The sequence below is a fragment of the Carassius auratus genome, chromosome 7, assembly GCF_003368295.1.
Source record: "Carassius auratus strain Wakin chromosome 7, ASM336829v1, whole genome shotgun sequence".
Lineage (NCBI taxonomy): Eukaryota > Metazoa > Chordata > Actinopteri > Cypriniformes > Cyprinidae > Carassius > Carassius auratus.
Genome location: NC_039249.1, coordinates 16612517 through 16630575, shown reverse-complemented (window position 1 = coordinate 16630575; position 18059 = coordinate 16612517). Strand labels below are relative to the sequence as shown.

At 35.6% G+C, this 18059-nt stretch overlaps 2 protein-coding genes across 2 annotated transcripts; both read left to right on the top strand.

Moving 5' to 3' along the window:
• Window positions 1-487: 487 nt before the first annotated feature.
• LOC113106086 (low choriolytic enzyme-like) lies at window positions 488-4066 on the top strand. Its single transcript, XM_026267660.1, has 9 exons — window positions 488-729; window positions 861-891; window positions 973-1035; window positions 1185-1337; window positions 1413-1530; window positions 1896-2074; window positions 2503-2584; window positions 3341-3462; window positions 3818-4066. Exons 1-9 carry the CDS (start codon window positions 661-663, stop codon window positions 3820-3822), a joined length of 822 nt encoding a protein of 273 aa, XP_026123445.1. The 5' UTR covers window positions 488-660; the 3' UTR covers window positions 3823-4066.
• A 10363-nt stretch (window positions 4067-14429) lies between these two features.
• Window positions 14430-16846, top strand: LOC113106084 (low choriolytic enzyme-like). The gene is made up of 9 exons (XM_026267657.1): window positions 14430-14701; window positions 14833-14863; window positions 14946-15008; window positions 15157-15309; window positions 15385-15502; window positions 15625-15803; window positions 15978-16059; window positions 16147-16268; window positions 16567-16846. The coding sequence occupies exons 1-9, from the start codon at window positions 14633-14635 to the stop codon at window positions 16569-16571; spliced, it is 822 nt and encodes a 273-aa protein (XP_026123442.1). The 5' UTR covers window positions 14430-14632; the 3' UTR covers window positions 16572-16846.
• Window positions 16847-18059: the final 1213 nt, after the last annotated feature.

Here is an 18059-nt window from a genome sequence, read left to right as displayed (position 1 = left end):
ATTGTGCGATTAATTAGTTAATTTTTTTTAATCGATTGACAGCACTAATATATATATATATATATATATATATATATATATATAAATAATCGTCTCTTCATTTTAAAACATTACCACACCCCAATGATTCACACCATATACATAATTTGTAATAAGAATAGCCAGTTCTTTGAAACATGACATCTTGTTTTTTTTTTTTTTTTTCAAAACTCTGGGAACCTAAAAAGAGAAACACTCTAATACTGTATGTGCTTTTTTTTTTCAATTACATCTTGCTTGACCGCAGTCTAAAAAAAATATCAATACATTTCAACACACACATACTCACATCTTATAACCAAAACCTATATTTATTTCTATCCATATAGGGTAATGTGTAACTTCTGAATACTTTGATTGGATGTCTGAGATATCTGGGCTGATATTGCTTGTATAAATATGAACAATCCTTCTTAATAAAGTTGAGAATGTTTTGGCAGTGCACTGACTCTGTTTCTGCTCATTTATTCTTCCAGGCCTGCACTGCAACAGAACACACTGGGGTTTGTGATAAAATAATAAATAATTGATAATCTAACAGTCACATAACAGAGAGAGTGAAGAATACGATCTAGATCCCAGCTCTGCTTGATCCAGAAAGTTTCTCAGGAAGATCTCATCATGTACCTGTTGTTGGTGGTCGTCTCTCTTCTGTTTAACTCTGTTCCCTCTCAGAGTCGTCCTACTGAGGTAAGAACAGACAATAATATCTTAAATGAAAAAATATATCATCAGCAGTTTCCCATTTAGGGTTTGGTTTTTATTTTTCATTTTTTATGCCAAGAATATCTAATATACATGTGTTTAAAATTCATTAACAGGATTTATTCAAAAAGATCTCTGGGAAGACAGGTAAGATGCACAGAAAGAAAAATAATTGTAACTTGTAATTTTTACAGTGTTTAATTAATCATTTATTGATTCCTGTCTCAGGAAACATAACTAAGAAAAATGACATGCCAGTGTCAAATATAATCCAGTCCAACAAACATGAAGGTAAGAGTATGAAAGCTATATCATTTGATAGTATTAGGAACATCTTTGGTGTAGCAGTTGATGGCAAATTCCTCTTCATCCCATTCATTCAATTGAATTATCAGTGTCAATAAACCGAACAACTTTGTGCATTATACTGTACCACACAGGACAGCGAGTGGATGGGCCCTTGATCACGTTCGGAGACATCGCCGTATCAACAGGGTTCAAGAATGCAGATCCGTGCACAGCTCGTGGATGCAAATGGGAGAGAAGCACGGATGGATTTGTCTATGTGCCCTACATGATCTCCAACCAGTACTGTAAGTGACGATCACTACTTCTGATATTATCTCATCGGTGTCACATGATATTTTAATAGTTTACCCCTGCCACAGCTCCAAATGAACTACAAGTGATTAAACAAGGCTTGCAGTCCTTTGCGGATGTGTCCTGCATTCGATTCGTACCACATGCAGGACAGAGGCACTTTCTACACATAATGTCTGATTCTGGGTAAATCTTCTAATTTAGGACTCCTTCCTGTCCCATTTCTTTGTATATCAAACGTGATCAGATGTGCTAAAACATTAGTCGCATTTAAATCTAGACTCAAGACTAATTTATATAAAATCATTTTCTATTTTTAACTTTTTAAAATTCATTTTTAAATTAGTCAATTTTTTTCATTTCCAAAGTTTTAAAATAGCTTGCTTTTATTTTTGTTATTATTTTTCTTCATGATTATTTTACTTTCTTTTATGTAAAGAATTTTGAATAACCACTGTGCATGAAAGGTGCTATATAAATAAACTTTCCTTGCCTTGCCTATGTAATAAATGTGCTTTACCAATTGCTGATGTGTTATGTGTGATCCACAGTTGCTATTCATATTTGGGGCGCCAAAGTGAAGGACAGGTTGTTTCTCTCCAGCGTCATGGGTGTGTCTATCACCGAATTGTTCAACATGAGCTCCTTCATGCCCTCGGGTTCCATCATGAACAGAACCGCAGCGACCGCAACAAACACATCAAAATCCTTTTTAAGAACATCATACCTGGTATTTTTCTTAAGAAAAAACATGATTAAATGGTTACAATTTGTTTTAGACAATATATATCTACTAGCTCTAAACAGAGTGTTGGTAGAGTATCAGCAGACTGGTAGGGTTAGGTTAGGGTTAGGGTTAGAATAAGTTAAAACATACTTGCAAATTTACTGATAGTAGAATGTCTGTTTGGCTACCATCTCAATAAAGAGATCTGAGAGTAAGTTGACGTAGGAGCAACATTAGTTATTGTCAACTGAATATTCAAAAGTGACCATCAAAATCAAGTGTTACCAATAGAACAAAGAATAGGAAAATAAAAACGCATAGTTCATGGCATGTTACATCTAGTCACAATAATTGCAGTCTAGATTAAATTAACTGTGTATTTACCTGCTTTACATTTATAGTGTTTAACACTTTTCTTTGCACTGTAACAGCACAGCAGCACAATTTCAAGAAAACAAAAACCAATAATCTGGCAACCCCCTATGACTACAACTCTGTGATGCACTATAAAAGGTAAGTGTTCTTCATTGTTTGGGCTAGTTACTCAAAGAATGTAATATAGGCCTATTATTCATTACTATTCAAGTAAAACATTTACATTCAAGTAAAAGTGTTGTATTAATTGCATTAATTGTCATGCGTAGCTTGAAGCTAATTGTATTTTTTTTCCGTTACCCATATACGATTATATTTCATTGTATTTTATCAAATCACAGAAGTTTGTTTGAAACTGTTTAGTTTTAATAATTGTGATATAATGTACCACATGCTGATCAGTGAGATGTGGGTGGGATGTAATGTCTGAGAAAAGTAAAGCTACAACTTCCACAGTAGTGATCAAATCACCTTTTTTTCCTGACAAAATCAATATAATGCAATATTTCTGTCTAATGAATGTAAGCTTTTCCATATTCCAAGCTGCACTGGGGACATCACATGCATGTGCGAATCAGGAAAATTATGATGATAAATCTACTAATTATTTGATTGTTGGATTTTAAATCAGTGGGGTTAAGGCATCAAAAGTTGTTTATGGATGATAACTAATATTATTACTAAAACCTTATTAGTAATTAGTTACACTTCTAGTTACTGTAAAAAGTAATATTATTACAATAAGTTACTAGTTACTCCTCAACAATGGTGTTCTTGTAGCTCAGTGCAAATTTGTATTTATTTTATTTATTTGTTAAAAAATAATTGGGTGTGCAGCATGCTAAAACATAATCATCAGAGTTTACAGTTGTTTCTTTATCTGTTTGGTTTCAGGTATGCTTTCTCCAAGAACAACAATCCGACCATGATTCCCATTCCTGATAGGAACGCTGTGATTGGGGAAGCTCAAGAAATGAGCCCCAATGACATCCTGCGCATTAACAGACTCTACTGCAGTACGTTAAGACTTTACTGCTATTTGATTTAAAACAGCATCTTGTGATTCTTTGCTGAACCCCACCTTAGACCACCATGAATTTACACACAGTCCCAGGGAGTTTTATGCTGGTTAGTAGATGTGCCGCTACACCCATGCTGTTCACTAGTAGTACTTACCTGGTCTACCAGAATATTGTTATTTGTTTATTTTTTGGTCTTCTTGCTTGACCAGGGTAATCTTGCAGGACTAAAAAAAGTGGGCTGGTGGTCTTTACAGTGGGATTTATAATTGTTGTAACTCTTATGACAACAACATCTAGTTTGTCTTTTCATGTTCAATGTTTATTACCGTTTTTTTTTTTTTTTTCTTAGGTTGAAGTGCTACCAGGCTGCAGGAAGGATGTGTTTGCTGATATTATTAATCTTTTCATCTTAGCATTCATCATTCACATATCATATCATGTCTTTTTTCCACATCACAGTTCCAAAGGATTTTTTGCTTAAAAAAATTAAACAGCTTTTTGAAATCAGACACCTCTTAGTACACATTCAGTATCAGAGGCTTGTGAAAAACCAACAAAAGGTGCATATATTGTACAATTAAAATGCTTTTTAAAGGGGTCCTATTATCTTTTTCTTTTGTTCTTTTTTCTTTTTTTTTTACTTTTTCAACATCAGTTAAGTAGTTTTTTTTTTTATTACAAAATGTTTCACGTATAATATTCTATCAAATTGTGTACCGGCATAAAATTAGTAAACATGAAGTTTTGTAACATGAAGTATTATATATGATGTACATTTAGGATAACATTCACAACATAGATGAAAAAAAAAATGGCAACAGCAAAATGAAGGTAGAGTCAACATAAAAAGGAGGAATTTAGTTCTCCATAAATGTCCATAGTTCTAATAGTTCTAATAGTTCTAAGTTATATGTTATATATATAATTTAACATATATACATATAAAAGAATAAATCATTAAAAAATATGTAAAATGTGAGTTATTATAAGTAAAAAGTAAAAAGAGTAAAAAATCAACTTCCAGTTAAAGGGGTCATATGATGCAATTTCAAGTTTTCCTTTTTCTTTGAAGTGTTACAAGCTGTTGGTGAATAGACAAGATCCCTAAAGTTGCAAAGACTAAAGTCCCAAACGGGTCATTCTCACGAAACAGTTGAAACGCCATGTCACTAGTGATTTTAGATATTAAAAATGCAATTTAGTAATATATAAAAACACCATAATAAAGACAATACTGTTCTCTACCTTGCACAAAGAGTAATTTCAACATAGGAATTAATTATTTTTGCATTTTATTGCATTTTCTGCTGAAATTCTCATTACCGTAATGCGTCCAGCTGTATCTTAACTTATGTTATGTTGTAATTTAAACAAATTACAATTAAAATATTCTGAAAAAAGTAAATGGATATTCTTCTATCATTTTTCACATGACAGAAAAATGACAGACTGAATATTCATGTATAATAATAATGATACAATAGTGGAAATATAAAGTGTCCATGACTAATGTTCTCATCCTCCGCAATATTTTTTGAGGGTCATTTACGCACACAATTTTTTAAAATATAAATCTTGATTTTAAATTATGCAACACATGAGGCAGAACCTTCGAAATACCAACAAGGTAGGCAGATATATTGTTCCAGTTAAAAGTGTAAAATTCTCTTGTCAGAATGTGTACACGACAAATTGGTTATCATTTCTATAAGTGTAATGATTTTTATACTTAGCAACAGAACTTTGTGTGTGTGTGTGTCTGTGTATTCACTGCTGTGTGTGTGCACTTTGGATGGGTTAAATGCAGAGCACAAATTCTGAGTATGGGTCCGAAATGCATGCATGCACGCATGCACGCACGCACGCACGCACACACACAGTGGGCAGCCATTTATGCTGCAGCGCCCGGGTTCGATGCCTTGCTCAAGGGCACCTAAGTCGTGGTGTTGAAGGTGGAGAGAGAACTGTACATGCACTCCCCCCACCCACAATTCCGTCCGGCCCGAGACGAGAACTCACAACCCTTCGATTGGGAGTCCAACCCTCTAACCATTAGGCCACGACTTCCCCAAAGAGATCCAGTGTTCCCGCCCAGTTGTGGAGTTAGTTGTGGAGATGTGGAGTTAGGAGCAACATTTAGTTTCATTTAAAATATTTTGTAAAAATGGCCCCTGGTGTTTATACCCTATCTTATCTAGTTATGAAGCACTGCAGAATAATTTATGCCAATATTATCTAATTTATTTTCTACATTAAATATTATTTGTTTGACTATACCACATACTTAATATGCCTATTATCATTACCGAAATCATGAACCTCATTTTCGTAACCTATGTATCATTACCGCAACATGTGCTCTTTTAAGATGTATTTAAAAAATTGAAAAATAGTAATCTGCTTTTAAATGTATGTGCAGAATCTATACATTATGTTCTTTCAGGTTTGCAACATCATTTTGAAAATATTTCAGTTTTTACTGAAAAAAAAATAAAAAATAGGCTGCAAAATGCAGAAGGTGTTGCGGTAATGAGAGAAATAATTGAAAATCACATAAAAATGTTATTATAAAAATATATTTTATTCCAGAGTTTCAAGTAACTGTGCATGACTGTTAATAAACCATTTAAAAAAATGTGGAAATGTATTTTTTCCCCACATCACTGGACTTTTCAGAGTGTTACGGTAATGAGATTTTTAAGGACATGTTTTGGAAAATATGTTCAAAAATTTGTTAAATTGTCAGTAAAACTTTTTTAAATTTATGGTCACTGACACTTCAGACCCGGCTCTTAATGCTTAAAAAGAAAATTTGTTGATACAAATTTTTTTTTAAATGTCATATATGAAATCTTTGAAACTACGATTTCATGAGAATCACCCACACCCAAAGAGATATTCTTTATAAAAGTTAAGACTCATCGCTAAAAATGTGTGTTTCAGAAAGGCGGGGCATAGCGGAACAACAATAATGAACAATTTTTTTAACCTTAAACTGCATAAACACATTGCGTTACACAAAAAAAAAAAAAAAAAAAAAAACAAACACTATATGACCCCTTTAATATTCTCAAAATGGTATTTATTAGCAATTATATATTTGGATCACAAACATCTCTTTGAGTATCATTTATGGAGGAAAAAATTAGCTCTAACTCTGTTCACAGTATAGTGTTTTTTTTTTTATTAATATTTTCCACAATGTTCAACATTTTGGTGGGGACTTCAGAAATGTTTTTAATTTATATATACTGTTAACACTAGCATTTCTGTTCTCTAAGTTATGAAAATGTTTGTTATTCCTTATGTTTTATCCATTTTCATCTAGAATAAACAAAAACGTCCTGCACCAAATTCCAATTGTTTTCAAAACATATTGATATTAGCTTGAGATCTAGGAATACACATCAGTTAACATAGATTAACCAATAGATATCCCTAAACCTCAAGTTTATATTACATGTCTCAATGATTCCTTTGTCACATTGAAGGAGGCTGTTTTTTCTAAATAGATCATTCATGACTCAGACTATCTCAAAATTCATTGCATGCAAATGTAGTCAGGATTTTTTTTGAGAGAGAAATCACTGGATTACACTTCTAAATGTAAATATTGGGATTTAGCTTATTCAGATATCTATATAAACAAATGTGGAATTTTTTTTAAAAAACTTTAAAACTGTTAATGTTAAACAGTTAATGTTAATGTTAAATGTTAAATGCAGTTTAAATCTTAATAAGATGCAATTTTATAGAAAGAGTTTATAATTGTTATTATTTACATAAATTAACCAATATTTAGACAGGTTGTGGACCTTGTTCATACTGCTGAATACCACTTTGAATACCAAGCGTTAATTTATCACTCTGTGTGTGGAGATATATAAGCACTGAAGTGGTGTTAACGTTAATGAGATAATTAGGTGATTAACTGAGTGATGGTTGGCCATTCTTGAAGACACCTGATGTTAACAAGCAGAATCACTAAAGGAGAAAATCACAATTTGCATGTCACCCTTATAGGGGTCAGTGTTTGCATTAGTTGACTTTTTAAACATAAAATTTTGATTACTGAGTTATGATAAACAGAAAAGACAAGACCAAAAGTCAATGACTTGAGTTGTTTGACCTGAATTTCTGAGCTCTTTAAGAATCTATTCTCTGAGTTACAGTATGTTGTCTCTATTTAGTTTCATCGGGCGCACGCGCCTGGACCTAAGTTAACTTCCGGTCTGTGTTGTGCATATCGGTCTGGCTGCGGTGCCATCTACAAACGCAGTTAAAGTCAAGGTAATGAGTAGACTGAAGTTGGGCTCAGGTGGCTGTGCTGCGGGATGTGTTTCCCATACATTTATTTATTTTTGGAGACTCGCAACAATTTTAAAACTGATCGATTTTCAAAAAGGCTTTGTTAAATAAACATGAGTAACGTAACGTTACGTAACGTACTGCACGTTTAATAATAATAATTCCTTACATTTATGTTTAAATATCAAAACGAGGCACGGGTGTTTTTATATCGCTGTATTTCTGAAATAAGACTTGCATGTTATATGCGTGATAAAGCAGCGTGTGAGCGTACCAGCTCTGCTTTGTTTACAGCTGTTACTGGGGAAACCTCTATTTCTCGCGCTTTATGTCTATGCTTTAAAACATCTCCTGCTGTCAAATAATGAATTAGCATTTTCATTAAGTCCGCCTGATCCACACAGAAAACACATTTTGTTTGTTATCAAAAAATATCTACTCTAGAGGGACTTGGCTGTTGTTATTGATTCTATTTGGAGTCTACCGGAAGTTAAGTTAGGTCCACAAAAGCGCTCACGCGCATTAACGTTTGTTTATGTTGATGCCGTTGAAACCGTCTATTGGTTACAACAGCCTTGTGATTCCACAGTGATAGTTTCTGTATTTTCTATATATTTTGTAAGTTTAGCAAGCTGTTCTGATTTTTTGTTTTTTTTGTTTAGGCAGATACAGACATCAATAATCAGCATATGAATCTCAACAACGGTGACAATATTCAGATAAATAGATCAACTCTGTCCAGGGCTCAGACCGGCCCACCACAATCGGTCCAACATAACCAACCAGTACACCATCCTTGTGGTCCCTGTATATATTCATATCTACTGTTCCATTCCCAAAAAACCCTACAAAGCTGAGAACTAAGTGCCATGGACAAGTGTCCCAGAGCAAGTGGACCAGTGTACTCATTCTCTCTTGACTGACTCCCTGGTGATCAAAGGTGCCCTTCTCCACTGCTAACTCAACCTGGCTTGACTATACATAAGGACAAAGAGAGAGATGATTACAATTATTTGGAAGAGTTATTAAAAGTACACTTAGTAAGGATCCATTTTGGTTATATAGTCCTGTATTCTTGAAGAGCAGGATTTCTAGATGAAGCTAGTTAATCCTTTAGAACACAATAGAATGTGGATGTAGAATACTGCTAATTCTAAAAAAATTTTTTTTTTCAATTTACCAGACAGCAGAAAAACTAGTTTACAATTGCAAGTATAGGCTACTTTGTTTTAAAGAGCACAAACCCCTCTTTAATATGACACCAAACAACATTTAGCTCTCATTGTTGAGATACTTCCCATAAAAAAAGAAAAATAAACTATACTACCAAATTACTCTCACAAAACATCCTCATAATATATATGATATTCAAATTACTTACTCACAAATTCATTAGAAACATGAGAAAATATCTACTTTGTTGAATATACAGCTTTCAAAATTCAAGGCGGGTTTTAATCCCCAAATATCATGCGTTAGCTACTTCTCTCCCGACGTGTAACTCGTCGTTGGCGCTTTGATGCAGCCATTTTGAGTAATAATTAAAAATAATCAAATGGCATCATTTAAGTTTTCTAGAGAAGGGCGTATGTCCATTATGGGTTTAAAGGGTTAACATTAAAATAGTCAGTCGAAGTTGCAATTGAATAAGTTAACTCTGCTAACCTAGCTACAAAAACAATGCAAAATAGCTTATGCTGTGTTATTTGACTTTAGCTGACTGAGTAGCTAGTGTAGTAGGTAAAAATCTGACAGACTTTATAATAGCGACAACGATTATGTTATCTTATAATAATAGTCATTAATTTATGTAACGTTAAATCATCACACTATCCTCCGACACCCGCCCTGATTAACACTCCCTTCCTGTTAATCATGTAACTACAGTACCATGCTTACCATTTCTATTACACTCTCCTGCTCAGTCTGTCCCTCCTTGACATCACTATCAGACACCTGCACCGCCGTGGCTAGTCACCTCCATGTGCTATATTCACCTGTTCTTGCAAAATGTCGTCAGGTACTGTAGGCTTGGAAACTGAAGCTACAGCACTAAACATGTCGGTTATTTTTGCACATGTTGAGGCATCAACATCTAGAATTTTTATTTTTTTGGCCCGCAACTTCTCCGCACCCCCCATTGCGCTATTTTGTTTCTGCACTGAGCCACTGACTGCATCTGGCACAAGAAATGGAGGGGGAGGGGTGGAGCCTGTTAAGAGATGATTGGGCCAGTCCAGTGTCAGTATGGAAAATTAACCAATGGGCCGCTGTCCCTGCTTTTTGGGCCATTCGTTGTCCAATAAAAAAAAAATATATATATATAATATATTATATCAACCGGCCCCCAAGTGCGTCGGCCCACCGGGCATTTGCCCGGTATGCCAGATTACCAGTCCAGCCCTGACTCTGTCACATAAAAAAGCAAAAATAAAAGAATATAGTAAGAATCAAAGAGATTGCAAAGATAATTCAGCTCATAATTTATTCAAGCCGCAATGCATGATGGGAGCCATGGCTGAGTTTTTATTGGCTACAACATGCTTTTTTGATGGTCACTGTTGTACTCTCGCATAGCCAGACCTTCAGACTGACAGGTGTAGGTCTGGAATCTATGGCTATCATTGGCTTAGGTCCACCTATGAGGACGTTTGACCGACTTGTCAAACAACTAATCACAGTTTGTTAAGTACAGCGTCATGTTTTGGGGCATGGAAATGTCACCACAATAACAGAACGGTGTGTAAAATTCTTGGATGCATTTTGAAGATTCTATATGGCGAACTTTAAATATTTGACATACTTTTAAATATCCAGCGTTTAGTTGATCCTGATAAGCGCTCGTCATCACAGTTGTAAAGATGGTGGCTTTCTTCTTTCGTGAGGGGGTTTGGCACCACAGCATTTTTGTTTCCAGGCAGAACGTTAAAGAACGCGACACACACGTCTCCCAGAAATCCTGTATAATTCAACCAATCTGATGACAACTTCAACATTCCTGAAGTGTTTCCACGTTTGTGTCCTATATGCATCAGATGTTAACCAACGCTCCGTGGGCTTGAAGTCTGAGGCTGAGACTACCATTGTTGTGATTCTCATGCTGGTTCTTGATATTTGTGTGTCTGAATAACTAAAGACTTATTTATATCAAAGTAACTTTTAAAACATCTCTCTGATTATGACAGCTCTTGTATTTTTCAGCTTGTTGAAGAAATCAATAAAGAAATCCTAATTCAGGTCACACATGTGGTGTTTATTAGATCAAAACATAATCATCACCACATCCTTTCCTCTATAACTCAGTTACGAACCCCCCAAAAAATCTAATATTAACAATTTAAGGGTCAAAATAGAAAATAGAATTTTTGATTTTCTTCTTTGGTGATTCTGCTTAACATCAGATGTCTTTAAGAATGGCCAATCATCACTCAGTTAATTGCCTAATTAAATTGATAGGTAAAAATTGATAGCCTGAATGCACTGTAAGTTGCTTTGGATAAAAGCTTCTGCTAAATGCATAAATTTAATTTTTTATTTAATTATCTCATTAACTTCCACACTGCTTCAGTGTTTATATGAGCCCACATTCAGTGTGTTAAATTAATACTGGGAATTTTGCTGTGTAAAGTTTCGTCTGAACTTTGCAATTCAACTTAAAATCATTTAATGTCCAAGTTGTCCAAATTCATATTTTTACAGAGATGTTAGACACAAAAAGTATTGTCTTCTGTTCTGTGTAGTTTCTGTGAGGCATATTTCCATATTTGGACATCCCACATGCTTGCACACACATATGAGAGAAAACGGATCCATCACCCACAACCACAGAACTGAAATACTCAGATGACACAGCCATCCTCCCTCTGCTTACAGACAACGACTCTACACTGGATTATTATTATTACTTTGTTCAGTTGAATGAGGATAACTATCTTTATCTTAATGTCACCAAAACAAAATAACTAATAATCAGCTCTGCTTCACCTCAGCATTCTATCCTCATTAACAACCAAGTGGTAGAAACTAGAAACAGTTGATAATTTTAAATATGTTGGGGTTACACTGAACCATCAACTTACTTTATGATCAGCACATCAGTGATATTCAGAAAAGGAGCCATCAGAATGTCAGTTATCAGTAAAGTAAAATTACTTCATTTTGCTCCTCATCTTCTTTTGCTGCTGTGTCAGAGCACGATTCAGTCTAATCTTTTATACATTTCTTTGGCATGTTATTGGAAAAGAAAAAGGTCAAACCCATACGTATAACTACCATAGCTTCCAAAACAATTGCTCTTTCCACGTAAGATTTGACAGAATTAAATAATAGGGCCATTAAACGTATGGTGACTTCAACTGAACAGAACATTAAGCATCCATTAAATTGGCACCCTATTTCCTTCAGGATGTAGATACAGGGTACTTATAGATGCCCTGCACAAAAGGCCTCGCTGAATAGGCCAGGATGCAGGCAACGATATAGGGCGGACTTTGCTAACATAGTTTTTTGACATCTAGATTTTTGACATGATGTTGTGTCATGTTGGCACTGTCTGTGGAATGGAATGCTGCTGTAAAGAAGAATTTCTCTAAATGGATAATAAAGTTTAAAGTCTAAAGATGTATGGTCGCAACAGTATAGAAACTTCATAATCATCAGGAAGAAAGAGGCAGGAACCGGTGGACAATCAAACAAAACTTTAATAATAAAATAAACACAAAACGACGACTGCCATGCACAAACAAAACCAAAACACAAACTAAAGCCAAGGCCTGGTCCTCTCTCGTCATTCACTGTTGTTGCTCCTCTTTTGTATCCTTATTTTGTATCTCCTCCGTGGGACTCGAGACCGGTGAGTGGAGCAGGTGTCACTCATTTCCCAATTACTCCACCGGCCTCGCTCTATTCCTACGGCTCTCGGCCCCGCCCCACTCGTCACAATGCTGTACTGTAAGATAAAGTATAAATGACAAAATATTGAGAAATTAGACTGAATTAGACTGAGTTATATATACACAAGTTCCCTTTTGGAATGATCTTTCATATTGTGTGAATCATGCTTGGGGGAAATTATATATTTTTCTTAATACTGAAACCTGATTTGTTAACATTTATGCAGCTGCACAAACCAATGTAATTTCAGTCCACCAAAATGTGCATGTCTGACTGCCTATGCTCTGATAAGGGCCGTTTGATCAGAATCTTTATCCTTCAATGTGAAGATCATCTTCTGCTGACTCCAAAAAAAGAAGCCAATGATGTTGAGGATGGAGTGGTCAGTTTGCACTAATTTTTTTCAGTCTTGGCCAACCTCGCTTCCTTACAGCAGAGCCTGAGCTCAGACAGCACTACCCTTTTCCTAAACGCCAGGATGGTCAGTGATGAGAGAAAGGCTGAGTCCCACTGTGGTGAAACATCCTTCCAAGAAGGCTTGTGTGTGTCTCTCATCTTTTGGTCCACATCCATGCGTTCATCGCCAATGCTGGATTTGCCCCATTAGATGTGTGTACAGTCACACAATCCATCATTGCTGTAGCAGACAGAGCATTTTTTTTTTACAATGACAAGAATGTCAGCCATGTTCCCATGCAGTGATCTGCTTCTCAACAGACTCGGACACCTCGCTGCCTGGCTTCATGTTGTGTTGAGTTCTGCAGATTATGGAATGAGGCTATTCACTCCAATTGGTAATCACAAATAACTTTATCAGGGGTGTGATCAAAACCTTGGTCCAGGACAACAATGCTTACATTCTCTGATCTGAAGTATAGTGTTTGCTGGTGAAGAGTGCTGTGGAAACGCTCCCATTAGCAACAGATGAGTCAAGCATCTACAGCCAGTAATTCCCTGTTTCAAAGGAAGATGGTAGGCTCAGGCCCATCATTGATCTCAAACATCTGAACCACACCTTGATGAAGATGTTGACTTTGAAGCAAATCTGGCACACATATTTGCCCAGAAGACTTCTTATCAGTGGATCTGAAAGATGCTTACTTAAATATTCAAAAGAGGAGGAGATCGGAAGGATATAAGAGGAGCAACGACAGTGAAGGACGAGAGAGGACCGGGCCTGGGTTATATTTTATATTTTGGTTTTGTTTATGTGCAACAGTCATCCGTAAGGGGTTGTCGTGCTGTTTTGTGTTTATTTGATTAATAAAGTCTTTGTTTGATTGTTTGCCAGTTCCCGCCTCTTTCTTCCCATAATTAGGATGTTTAATGTATTACAACCGCCTCCTCATTTTAAAACGCCACCAAACCCCAATGATTCACACCATATTCATCATTTGTAATAAGAATAGCCAGTTCTTTGAAATATGACATCTTGTAGTTCTGGGAACCTAAAAAGAGAAACACTCTAAAATTGCATTCTCTTTCTGCTGTTTTTGAAATTACTGTAATCACGATAATTTTTTTCTTTTCTTTTTCTTTTTTCTTTTTTTAAATCACATCTTGCTTGACCGCAGTCTAAAAAATGTCAATAAATTTCAACACACACATACTCACATGTACATCTTATTTGCATTTTATAACCAAAACCTATATTTATTTCTATCCATATAGGGTAATGTGTAACTTCTGAATACTTTGATTGGATGTCTGAAATATCTGGGCTGATATTGCTTGTATAAATATGAACAATCCTTCTTAATAAAGTTGAGAATGTTTTGGCAGTGCACTGACTCTGTTTCTGCTCATTTATTCTTCCAGGCCTGCACTGCAACAGAACACACTGGGGTTTGTGATAAAATAATAAATAATTGATAATCTAACAGTCACATAACAGAGAGAGTGAAGAATACGATCTAGATCCCAGCTCTGCTTGATCCAGAAAGTTTCTCAGGAAGATCTCATCATGTACCTGTTGTTGGTGGTCGTCTCTCTTCTGTTTAACTCTGTTCCCTCTCAGAGTCGTCCTACTGAGGTAAGAACAGACAATAATATCTTAAATGAAAAAATATATCATCAGCAGTTTCCCATTTAGGGTTTGGTTTTTATTTTTCATTTTTTATACCAAGAATATCTAATATACATGTGTTTAAAATTCATTAACAGGATTTATTCAAAAAGATCTCTGGGAAGACAGGTAAGATAAACAGAAAGAAGAATAAAAGCTAACTTGCTATTTTTATAGTATTTAATTAATCATTTATTGATTCCTGTCTCAGGTAACATAACTAAGAAAAATGACATGCCAGTGTCAAATATAATCCAGTCCAACAAACATGAAGGTAAGAGTATGAAAGCTATATCATTTGATAGTATAGGAACATCTTTGGTGTAGCAGTTGATGGCAAATTCCTCTTCATCCCATTCATTCAATTGAATTATCAGTGTCAATAAACCGAACAACTTTGTGCATTATACTGTACCACACAGGACAGCGAGTGGATGGGCCCTTGATCACGTTCGGAGACATCGCCGTATCAACAGGGTTCAAGAATGCAGATCCGTGCACAGCTCGTGGATGCAAATGGGAGAGAAGCAGAAATGGATTAGTCTATGTGCCCTACATGATCTCTAACCAGTACTGTAAGTGACGATCACTACTTCTGATATTATCTCATCGGTGTCACATGATATTTTAATAGTTTACCCCTGCCACAGCTCCAAATGAACTACAAGTGATTAAACAAGGCTTGCAGTCCTTTGCGGATGTGTCCTGCATTCGATTCGTACCACATGAAGGGCAGAGGCACTTTCTACATATAAAGTCTGATTCTGGGTAAATCTTCTAATTTAGGACTATTTTAGGATGTAGATCCCATTTTTGTATATATAGTAAATATGCTTTCCCAAAACATAAATATACAATCTGATTGCTGATGTGTTATGTGTGATCCACAGTTGCTATTCATATTTAGGGCGCCAAAGTGGAAGACAGGTTGTTTCTCTCCAGCGTCATGGGTGTGTCTATCACAAAATTGTTCAACATGAGCTCCTTCATGCCCTCGGGTTCCATCATGAACAGAACCGCAGCGACCGTGACAAACACATCAAAATCCTTCTTGAGAACATCAAACCTGGTATTTTTTAGAACTCTTCTAAAAATTGAAGCAACAAGAACAAAAAAGATTAATTGTATTTTTTAAATCAAACAAAATGGATAAAACATGGTATGTTACATTTAATCACATAAATTGTAGTCTAGATTAAATTTCCCAGTGTACATAAATAGTCTTTAATATTCACTGTAACAGGAAGGCAGCACAATTTCAAGAAAAGAGAAACCAATAATCTGGCAACCCCCTATGACTACAACTCTGTGATGCACTATAAAAGGTAAGTGTTCTTGAAGTTTTGTACAAAATGTTTTTGTTTTTCTTTTCATCAGAGTTTACAGTTTTTTCTTTATGTGTGTTGTTTTAGGTATGCTTTCTCCAGGAACAAACAGCCAACCATGATTCCCATTCCTGATAATAATGTTGTGATTGGTAAAGCTCAAAGTATGAGCCGCAATGACATCCTGCGGATTAACAGACTCTACTGCAGTACGTTAAGACTTTACTATTGTTTGAATTAAAAAGGCATTTTGTGATTCTTTGCTGAAAACCCCACCTTAGACCACCATGAATTTACACATAGTTCCAGGGTGTTTTATGCTGGTTAGCAGATGGTCCGCCACACCCATGCTGTTCACTAGCAGTACTTACCTGGTCTTTATTTTAGTCCTGCAGCCTAAACTAGTAAACAAGTCTGGTGGTCTCTTCAGTGGGATTTATTTTTATTCTAATTCTTACAACAAAGTCTTGTCTTTCTTTTCATGTTCATTGCTATTTTTTTCCTCAGGTTGACGTGCTGCCAGACTGTATGAAGGATGTGCTTGATGACAGAGTTCCTCTTCTTTCAAATCATTCTTTTTTAAGCTTTCATTTTTGCACAACACAGTGTTAAATGATTTGTCTTTTTCTATCTTTTTTCATTCAAACATCATTGAAATCAGACACCTCTCAGTAGCCTAAATACAGTAAACCGTAATGATAATACAATGTTCCAGTATTAGAAATTTGTGTCAAATCAACAAAATTTGCAAATAGTGTGAACTCAAAAGCTCTTAAAAACTAGATGTTGCTTTAAAAATCTATGAATGATGGCGTCTGTGAGATAATTGTTGTTATTGTTTTTTTTTTTTAACAATTCATGTTTATAAAAGCTTTTCTCTTTTTCATTCTTGGCTTTTGGTTATCCTTTTGCAGTGGAAAACTGGTGAATGCAATCAACATAAGTTTGTCCTTGTCTTTATATTTATGTTAGAACCAAGCACTAAATCCATAATGTATGTACGTCAATAAAACTACAATACATTAACCATAATACAGTTTGTTCTCAATACAAAGAGCAATACAACACTTTCTAAAAAATTATAATAATAACATAGGAGCAGCAACTTTATATGACATGAAAAACATTAATGACATTTTTAACAATATATATGATTATGCAATTATCCATAATATGGGAAATTCACACTTTTATATAATCTATATAACCTAATTCATTCACTGGTTACACAAATTCGTATTATTTCCTTATCTGACCAGAGAAACACAGATTATAACTGTCACTATCATTAGCTGGAGTGCACATAAACTCCAATAGAGGGCACTCCACTCAGGACTCTTCATTTTTGTTTTCACCATTTCCCATCTTCCTCATTCCTGGGACTGATTGCACTCACACACCTGCATCTTACACTGCAGGTGTACACTTACACTTACACTGCATCTTTTTATGGGAAGTTGTGGCCTAATGGTTAGAGAGTCGGACTGGCAATCGAAAGGTTGTGAGTTTGAGTCTCGGGCCAGCAGGAATTGTAGGTGGGGGGAGTGCATGTACAGTTCTCTCTCCACCCTCAATACCAAGACTTAGGTGCCCTTGTGTCCTTGAACCACCGGGGCATTGAACCCCCAACTGCTCCCTGGGCGCCGCAGCACCTGGGTGTGTGTTCACAGTGTGTGCGTGTGTGTTCACTGCTCTGTGTGTGTGTGCACTTCGGATGGGTTAAATGCAGAGCACAAATTCTGAGTATGGGTCACCATAATTGGCTGAATGTCACGTCACTTTCACACACATATTTAAGCAGAACAATCACTATCAGTCTTGGCAAAGTCCCCCCTTAGCATTTCCGAGCATTTTCCCTGTGTTTGTTCTTCCCGTGTCTGATCTTGGATTGTTTATATAGACTCTGATTCTCTGCTGCCTGCCCTGACCTCTGCTTGTTACTGTTAATGATTCTGGATATCCCTGACATACCTGACACAATTCCTGATTACTGCCTGTCT